At 35.5% G+C, this 10,122-nt stretch overlaps 1 protein-coding gene across 3 annotated transcripts in view; it reads left to right on the forward strand.

Moving 5' to 3' along the window:
- The window catches only part of SLC41A2 (solute carrier family 41 member 2), a 118,435-nt gene that overhangs the window by 69,400 nt on the left and 38,913 nt on the right, over positions 1-10,122 (forward strand). For all 3 annotated transcript variants that reach the window (XM_023509275.1, XM_023509276.1, XM_003783288.3), the window contains exon 8: positions 999-1,078. In XM_023509275.1, coding sequence (XP_023365043.1) covers positions 999-1,078 — 80 coding nt within the window. The remainder of the gene's footprint in view (positions 1-998; positions 1,079-10,122) is intronic.

Raw genomic sequence — 10,122 nt, forward strand, 5'->3', positions numbered from 1 at the left:
TTTTTTTTTTTTAAATTAGGACTTAAAATATTAAAACATTTCTAAGAACCATTTTTTGGCTCTGTAACTTTGAATGGGAACTTCTACAGTTTCGGTGTATCAAGCCATAATTTATTTATTTTACTAAAGAATCAAAATAATAACAATTCAATAATTTCTTAATTGTCAGGTAGTAAGAATAATTGATCTGGCAATTGATTTGACAATTAGTCCCATCCTGTGACAGTATGTGGTTCATTTTGCTATAATGTGGATTGCATTTTTATGGAAAGTTTAGGCAGCAAGATCCCAGGAAATACTGTGACTAGCAATATTTTATAATATATGGACCAAGAGACTGAAGTTGATCAATTGATCATGGTTTGGGAGACTTTTTAAAAATCTCTAAATGTTGTCAGAACATTGAGAGTGTATGGTTTTCCAGTATATAACTGTATATTATTTTTCTGGACTTCTTTGTATTTTCAAAATCAGCCTCTTCTGTGGGTAAAACAGAAATTATTTATTTTAATTTATGAATAAGATACATCCTAGTTATGTCTAGTTTTAACACAACAAACACCATCCATTTAATGCTTTGCTTACTTCAGATATGAAAAGATATTCTTTTTAAAATTATTTTTTAAATTTTAAGAGCAATACACGATATACTTTTAAAAAAATTAATAAGCACAGAAGGATATAAAATGACAATCAGTCCCTTGTCAGTCTTATTCCCAAGAAATAGACATTTTAATGCATTTAAGGGATGTGCTTTTTCTTTTTACAAGAAGCGTATCTTAGAGATCAGCATCCTGACATTTGAGGCTATAACTTATGCTGTGTTTTATTTTCGACATTTTCCTGTTGATATTGATTTTCACTTTGATTATTTTTCTTTTTACTCTATATTTAAAATGTGTAACTATTTTAAAAAGTAGGAATATCTGTAAGTACAGAACAACTTCAAGTACATTGCCTTTCCTTTTCACTAATTGATATAATTTTATATCTTTCAGCATTGGGGGCCTTATTCTGGATACAACTGTATCTGACCCAAACTTGGTTGGGATTGTTGTTTACACACCAGTTATTAATGGTAAGAATTAGATATACTGTTTCATGATAATATCTTATCTTTGTATGCTCTAAGTACTAATGGAAACTTAGAGCTTGGATTTTAAGGGGTGTACCCTCCCTTCCCATCCATTCCTCCTCCAACCCCAAGTTGTTGTTCACAGGGGAAGCTCCATTCCTTGATCTCAGGATGTAGAACAAATTTTTGGAAGAACTATGTCTTAATATCATAAGCTGTGCTGTTAGTTTGAAAGTCAAGCATACCCACCTTAAAGTTAGCAAAATATGATGTTTCAGATTTGGCTTATCATTTCCTTTAGGCTTACCAGCTATCTTATTATTATTATTATTTTTTTTTTTGCTGCTTTTGTCAATTTCCTGAAGAAATTAGATTTAAGGATCGCTTAAGTCAGTTCAGTTCATTAAAATGTAGTAGTCCTCTGCTGATCCCGTTAAAATCTGCCATATATATTTTTCTTATCTATAAAATAGGAATTATGATACTTAAGCTCACAGGGACTTCTGTATGAAATACATTTAATAAGGTAATTTTAACCCATTGCTACTGGATTTAGGGATGGTTGTTATTAAATTGGATTTTAGTATAGCCTAGACCAGTGTTTTTCAAACTGTCTTATCTCACGGCACACTTGAACCTATACTTAAACTTCCATGTACACTTAAATTATGTTGATTAAAAAAAGAGAGAGAAAACAATATACTGAACTGTGCTTTAAGCTTCTTTTGAAAATAATAAATAATCTGTAAAAATTTTTGTGGTGCACCTCCAATCCTCTCATGGCACACCAGTTGAAAAATCACTGCCCTAGACCAACATAATTTAAGAAGTAATTGTTCTTGGGGAACAACATGTTACAGGATATACTACATATTTAATATAAATTACTTTTGTATATTTATGTAAAATAAAATATTAAGGCAAGTTCTCTATAATTGAATTTCATATCTAAAATTTCTACCAAACATTTTTACTTTTGTAGACCTTTAGAATGCCCGTGAGCAAGTGTCCTCTCTAGGTCTCCCTCCCAGTTTTCCTGGTGCCAACACCAACATTCTCTCCATTATTTACCCTTGAATCATAGAACCAACCTGGTCCTTCATACTCCTCAACTAGAAAATGACCAAACATTGTCTATTTGCCCTTTAACACAATTGATTTGTTCATTCACAGATTTATATAAAAGCACGTCTCACCTTCGTAGTCTAATGTCTCACTTTAGCCATCCACTCAAGCAAATTAAATGTCACCAACAGACTACTCTTCCTTAAACATGGTTTTATTATACAAGCTGTCCAGAAATAGTTGGCTATTTTAAAGTGCACATGAACTTTATGGATACCCTATACATCTGAAGTTGATGAACTTAATAGTTGTTTATTCTCATCGATCAAATCAAGTTTAAAGTCTGCCTCGCTTACTTACAAGCCCTTTCTGTGCTATTGGACTTGATATTTTCAACAGATGTGTGCAACTTTTTCCTTTATCATTCTAACTAGATTCTTTTATTGTCCCTACAAACATCATCTAATGTTCACTCCGTGGAATGACTACTGCTTTCTTTCCACCTGTTCAAATCCTCTTTTGTGAATATTAATGGAAGAATTCATTAGCATAAGTATTATGCAGTAGGACTGTTAGAGTTGTATTGAACAACATTTCAGAGAGAAACTAAAACTGTCACAACCCTTTCATTAGTAAGGCTTTAAGGAGTATTGCTTTCCTTGGAAGTCTGTGCCGTGACATTGTAGGGTAGTAAGATCTTTTTAGCATCTCAGTAAGTAAACCTCTTAGTTAAGTATCAGAACGAGCTCACCTCATTCCACTCTTTAAAAACATTAATAGAGAAGATTCACTCTATATTCCTCAAATAAGATGGAACTTTTAAGAGCTGTATTTCATTAAAAATATTCTGGGCAATATACTTTTAAAGGACCCTGTTTATTACCATTGTCACCGTCACCACCATTATTATCATCACCTATTTAGGGAGTACCTACTATGTTCCTAATAACTTATAGGTCTTTTATTGCTTGTTATGTAATTATCACAAGATAAGTAATTTGTCCAAGGTCTCATATCTAGCAAGTGGGCAAGTCAGTATTTAAACCCAGGTCAGTTTAATTCTAAAGCCTGTGATTTTTTCCCCTCAAAATATATAGCTACCCTAATTTATCTATTTTATTAGATATGAGCGTCCATACATAAGGTACATACAGGGAGGCCATAAAGGAGCCAACTATTTTAAGTTGCACATGAACTTTATGGATACCCTGTGTTATCTGTTTTGATATGGCCATTGGGATAGCTTTTAATACTCATCAACATCTCTCAAACTAGTAGCATTTTTCAAAACATACTTCAAAACACTTCTAGCACTAGTTTTATACTTATTAACATAAGTATATCTTGAAAAGTGACGTCTGTGGTCAGTTAAATTTGGTAAACATCAGGTTAAACATATTTGTTCACTACAGGATTTCTTAAAGCCTTTATCAGGCTAACATATGCCATGAGGCTATTCTTCTGGTACTTCTGTTAGCCTGGGCCTGGAATTTCTGAGTTTCCTTCAAGACCTCCCAGGCCACACTTTGAGCCCTGATCTCCGGCTTACATCTTTTCATCACAATCTACTTTCAAACAATAATAGGCCATTTTTCATACAGAACAAGAAAATTTTATCAGCGTACTTGAATAACCACCCCCTTTTCCTATGTGCTCTTTTTGTCATGTTTTACTTTTTAATAAAACTCCATAACTATTATGTTTAAAAAGAGATGAAACACAAGAGAATGATACCTTGTATAATTTCCTATGTAAATTTACCTTTCCAGCACTCTTCTTGGTTTGGATCCAGGGTTTCCTCTGGTATTATTTTCCTCCCACCTGAAGAGATTCCTTTATTGTTTCTTGTAGGGCGTGCCTACAGAGAGAATAGAGGTGCTGGACACCATCGTTCTCAGCGTGCTTCTCCTCCCCTGCCTGTCTGTGATTACCTCTAACAATGTCCATTTTTAATTTCTTTCACTTTTATCTCAGAAGAAGAGATGACTCTTTTGTCCAAGACTAATGCACCTGTGCCCTGGATGCCATTCCATTCCAACTCCCATAGGATCTATCTCCATCAGTTATTTTAACTTTTCTTCTATCTCCCGTGTCTTCCCTTTCCCCATCTTTTCCCTTTAGCCTACAGATGTGCTCAGGTCTTTTATCTTGAATCACCTTTCCCATGGTGTTCTGCCTTCTCAAGCTTCTATTCTCTCTCTTCTATACAACCAAATTTCCCCACATGTAGTCGATACTTTTTTAGCTCATTGCAGTATTTTTCTTTCCTCTCCCTCTACATGACTGCTTTTACTGAGCTTTTCAGTGACCTCCTAATGACTTTATTTGTTTACTTTTTTTTAGTCTTCTAGCTAACTGTAGTTTTGTCAATTCTCATCTCATTCTCTGAAAATTCCTTTTTCCTTTTTTTTCTGGTTTCTCCTTTATACCTGCCTCTTAAGTGTTTATATTCTTCAATACTATTCTTGATCACCTTCTATTCTAGGTCTTCACCTTCATTAGTGATATTGTCTGGTCTTGAGCCTTTCAGTGTGGTCCGCAGACCAGCAGTATCAGCTGGTATCTTGTTAGAAATGAAAATTCTCAAGCCTTAACTGGAAGCTCTAAAGTAGAACCCATCAGTTGATTTTGATACATACAAAAGTTTGAGAACCACTTGTCTTTGTTATATGGCTTTATTTTCTTTTTCTTTTTCTTTTTGAGATAGAGTCTCAAGCTTTTGCCCTAGGTAGAGTGCTGTGGTATCACAGCTCATCGCAACCTCCAACTCCTGGGCTAAGCAATTCTCTTGCCTCAGCCTCCCAAGTAGCTGGGACTACAGGCACCCACCACAAGGCCCAGCTAATTTTTGGTTGTAGTTGTCATTGTTGTTTGGCAGGCCCGGGCTGGATTTGAACCCTCCAGCTCTGATGTAGGTGGCTGGCGCCTTACCACTTGAGCTATAGGTGCTGAGCCTAAATGGCTTTTCTTGACATGTCCCCCTAATCATCAGAGAAATGCAAATCAAAATAACCTTGGGATGTCAACTAACCCCAGTGAGAATAGGCCACATCCCAAAGTTACAGATGCTGGCTTGGATGTGGAGAGAAGGGCACACGTTTACATTGCTTGTGGGATTGTAAACTAATACAGGCTCTTTGGAAAGAATTATTGAGAATCCTCAAAGAGCTAAAAGTAAACCTTCCATATGATCCCACAATACCGTTACTAGGTATCTACCCAAAAGAAAAAAAAAATCATTTTACCATAAGGACATTTGCACTAGAATGTTTATCACAGCTCAAGTCACAATTGCCAAGATGAAGAATCAACCCAAGTGCCCATCAACACGAGTGGATTAATAAACTGGTATGTGGAATACTATTCAGCCATAAAAAGATGGTGACTTTACATCTTTTGTGTTAACCTGGATGGATTGAAAAACATTATCCTTAGTAAAGTATCACAAGAATGGAAAATCAAGTATACAATGTATTCCATACTAATATGAAACCAATAGTTAAACAACTGCATGCCCAAACAAAAGAAAAAAACAGTTAAATTCAAACGGGGGGAGAGGGGAGGAAGGAGAAAAATTGGTGTGTTCCCTAATGGGCACAGTGTAAGGGTGCATAGCACACTGTCTGGGTGAAGGGCTCAACTACAACTTGGATTTTACCTAAAAAATGCAAACGATGTAGCCTAATGGTTTGTACCTTCATATTAATCTGAAATTTTAAAAAAAATGTTCATTTCTAGATCCATGCATTAAACTGGATATTTCTACATGGAAGAAATATCTAACTGAACTCAATATCTTTACTCCCTTACTTTCTCTTCTTTCTGTGTTTCCTGTGTCAGTTAGTGGAATGATTGTCTACCCAGTGCCCCAAATATGACATCCCCAAATCTCATACTCCCTCTCCTTATATTCTCTTCTTTTTTTTAAAATTAAATCATAGCTGTGTACATTAATACTATCATGGGGTACAGTGTGTTGTTTCTATATACAGTTTGAAATACTTTCATCCAACTGATCAACATAGCCTTCATATCATTTTCTTAGTTATTGTGTTAAGATATTTATATTCTACATTTAGAAAGACTCACATGTACCCCTATAGGATAAACCATAGATGTGATTCCACCAATCGCCCTCCCTCCACCCATCCTTCCCCCACCCTTCTCCTCCCTCTCCCTTTTCCCCGTATTCTTGGGCTAAAATTGGGTAATAGCTTTCCTATGAAAGGTATAAATTAGTTTCATAATAGGGTTGAGTACATTGGATACTTTTTCTTCCATTCTTGAGATACTTTGCTAAGAAGAGTATTCTCCAGCTCCATCATGTAAACATGAAGGAGGTAAAGTCTTATATTCTCTTCTTTTATCTGCTCTTGAAATAACCTCTGAATTAAACATCCACTGGTTAGAAGAAGAATGAGAGTTGAGTTAGGCTAGCCAGGCAAGATTTAAGAGAGACCACTTATGCAGCGATTAGGAAGTCATTTGAGAGTTCAGTTTTGTTAAATATCAAGCTAAGTAAGTGAAGATATAGTCTTACAGTAGAATATTAGGAACCATAAAAATGAGTGAATTACATCTCACAGAAGAGCAAGAATGAATCTCAGGAACTTAGTATATGATAAATTATTCCATTTACACAAAGTTCAAAAGATATACAGTTGTTTAAGAGCACACATATATGTGGTAATAACAGAGAAAAGCAAAATATTGAAAATATAATTAAGGGTAGTTACTCTGATGGGGGAAGGAAGTGTAGGGGATTGGGAAGGGGCACATAGGGCATTTCAAATATAAAGGTGATATTGTATTTCTTTTCTTAAACTAGATGGTGATGACAGCGGGTGTTTTTTTTGTAGTATGATTCATTATAGATTACTGATGTCTTATAAGTATTATTTAGAAGACCTTAGTAAATGGTTGACAGTGAAAAGAAAAGGATTATAAGTATTATTTAGAAGACCTTAGTAAATGGTTGACAGTGAAAAGAAAAGGATTAGAAGTTCAGATAAAGAATTTTTTCCAAGATAAGAGAGATGTCAATATGTTTATTGGCAAGGAGACAAAGGAGTAATAGAGAAGGAGGCACCTGGCCTGGTCAGGCCGCCATGCTGAGATCTTAGAGGATCAGTGTCTTGGCATTCCTGTAACCTGGTGAAGGCACTCTTGTTAGGAAGCTCTGTTCTAGGGCAGTGTTTCTCAACTTTTATTTTCATTTTCACCCTCTGAAGGAGCCATTTTCACCATTTTTTTTCCTAATTGTGCCTATTCATGAAACTGTTAATTTATGTACTACTCTGTGTGTGTGTATAATATATCTGTGCTTTAAAAATAAAATGAGTAAGTTTTTTCTTTCCCCCAAGAACAAGGTTTCACCTTCAAAATGCGTATTCTGGCCACATGCAGTGGCTCATGTCTATAATCCCAGCACTTTGGGAGGCTTTGGCAGGAGGATCCCTTAAGCCCACAAGTTCAAGACCAGCCTGAGTGACATAGTATCTCTACCAAAAGTGTTTTAAAAAATTAGCCAGGCATGGTGACATGCACCTGTAGTCCCAGCTACTACAGATACTGAGGCAGGAGGATTACTTGAGCCCAGGAGTCCAAGGCTGTAGGGAGCCGTGATTGTGCCACTCCACTCCAGCCTGGGCAACAGAGCAAGACTCTGTCTTTGAAAAAACAACTTCATGATCTAAGTAGGGCAAAGGAAGTAAAACATTTGGAGACTATGTCAGCCCTTTTCCAGATTGTCTACAGGTAATAAAGGGACTAGAATAGGGGGACTTGGGAGGTAAAGGTACCTGTCCTTATTTAGGTGAAAGGGTCTTCACTGGGAGGTGGTTCCTTGTGTTTCTTCTGAAAAAATGTGGAAAAATGAAAGGCATGTCTCTCCCTCCATTTGTGTCTCTTGAAACTAGGAGTGTAATTTCTGCATGTGAGTTCTGATAAGGAGTGTTGAAAGGAGGATAGGTGAAAATGCAGAGGTCTATGGAGGTGGCTAAAATAGTAGGTACATATGGAAGGTGCTGGCTCTGTTGTGCTGTTGATAATCAAGATTTACTTTTTAAGAAAATGAACTTTTGCTTTGGGTTCCCTTGGGGATGTGCAAAAGAATTCTAGACAGAAGTTGAAACATGTTCTATGAAGTGAGTGCTAAACATTTACTGGAAGCTTGTATTTCTAAATTTAACAAAACGTAAATTTGGATTTTAAAACAGTCCTTAGATGAACCTGCTGATAATTTCTTCCTACTATCAAACTTTATATGATTAACTAGGCTTACTCCAGCAAAATTAGGCATTGTGGATACTGAGGACTCAGAGTATTTCGTATTTTGACAAGCTGTTTCTTACTTACTAATGTTTTCAATTTACGTGAGATTTTCTTTAGATGCTCTCTTCTTGCTTTAATAATGCAATTAGTCTGTGAAGAATTTAAATAATTTGAAAGACATGCAGATAGATTAGGTCTTAGTAGAAACCTAGTGTAAATCATCACAGCTAGAAGGCATTTTTGACATTAAAGATATTCCAAAGTATATCTGCCATAGTTTAAAAATGTACCCAGTGATCATGATGAGACTATAAGAGAGACTATGAAATGAGTGATTAAAACTTCATAATTAGTCCCTTCAGTAATTATGTTGTTTACTTTATAATTTTATTCACCTTTTCTGGAAAAACTATGCCAGTGTCTTTCTAAAGTAGCTTGCTTGTTTTTAGTTTGGTGCAATTAGAACATCAGTTATGCCTCTGTTTCCTAGACAACAGTGTGATAAGGTGATAAGATGATTATTTATAAGGGTTTATTTATGTTTATTTATCACTATGTTAGTCTGTTATGTGGTAATACAGAAATGATAAAGTAGTTTCATAAAATTTCACCAACAAAATTTATAAAGCTTTGGGAAAGATTTGCAACTGAGCATTAATAGCCTTTTGTTTCAAACTCAATCCAAGAGAATTTGCAGCAAGAGTAGATAGTCTTGGGCTTGACAGCAGATGTTTTCAGCATTTGCATCAAAGAATTCCATATCCAATAAAATACCAAATAGATCACTACCCCCAAGAAAATTCCCAGAATAAATGAAGATGAAAAGAAAATTGTAATTTATGCATTTCGATGGAAAATATCCGTCATTGAAAATGTATCTGAATGCAGACTTTTGCTTTGCATTAAGTATGATTATTCTTACCATCAGATTCTTCCACTTTTGAATGGCTAGGAAGAGAAATTCATGGATAATTAAAGATTGTAATCATTTTTTCATGGTTTACCTCTTACTGGTTTACCCAGGAGCTCTTTGTGAAAATGCTTACATTGTGTAGTGTACAATTGTGTAAATACTCTTAACTCTTTCAATTCCTAGGATATTTTCATTTCTCTTTATTTGGAGGTAGAAGGCATTGGCCTCATTTTTGTACTATTATCATATGAGGACCAACACATGCCAATTATTCAAAGTTCCATTCTAATTATTTACTTTAGAAAATGAGCTCGGATTTAGAAAATCCAGACTTTTAAAAATAGTGTTCACTAACTTCTAGCAGAAAATTTATTGAGTGAACAGAAGGCAGTTTAAATGATTATTTAAAGTCTGGGCATCAAGTGATTTATATTTTTTCTTTAAACAAGATAATAGTTTGTGAATTAAAAAACAACACAGTTCCTGGACATCCTCTAACCAATGAATTCTTAACCACCTTACGTATCACGATCTGTAACTAAAAAAACACCAAATCGCTCAGTAGGCAGCCCCATATACTGAGGGTAGCAGGTTCAAACCTGGCCCTAGCCAAACTAACAAAAAAATAGCTGGGCGTTGTGGTGGGCGCCTGTGGTCCAGCTACTCAGGAGCCTGAGGGAAGGGAATCACCAAAGCCCAGGAGTTGGAGTTTGCTGTGAGCTGTGTGATGCCACGGCACTCCACCATGGGTGATAAAGTGAAACTCTGTCTCTACAAAAAAAAAAAAAAAAAAAAA

This window comes from Otolemur garnettii, unplaced genomic scaffold (assembly GCF_000181295.1).
Source record: "Otolemur garnettii isolate 467f Iridium unplaced genomic scaffold, OtoGar3 scaffold00007, whole genome shotgun sequence".
Lineage (NCBI taxonomy): Eukaryota > Metazoa > Chordata > Mammalia > Primates > Galagidae > Otolemur > Otolemur garnettii.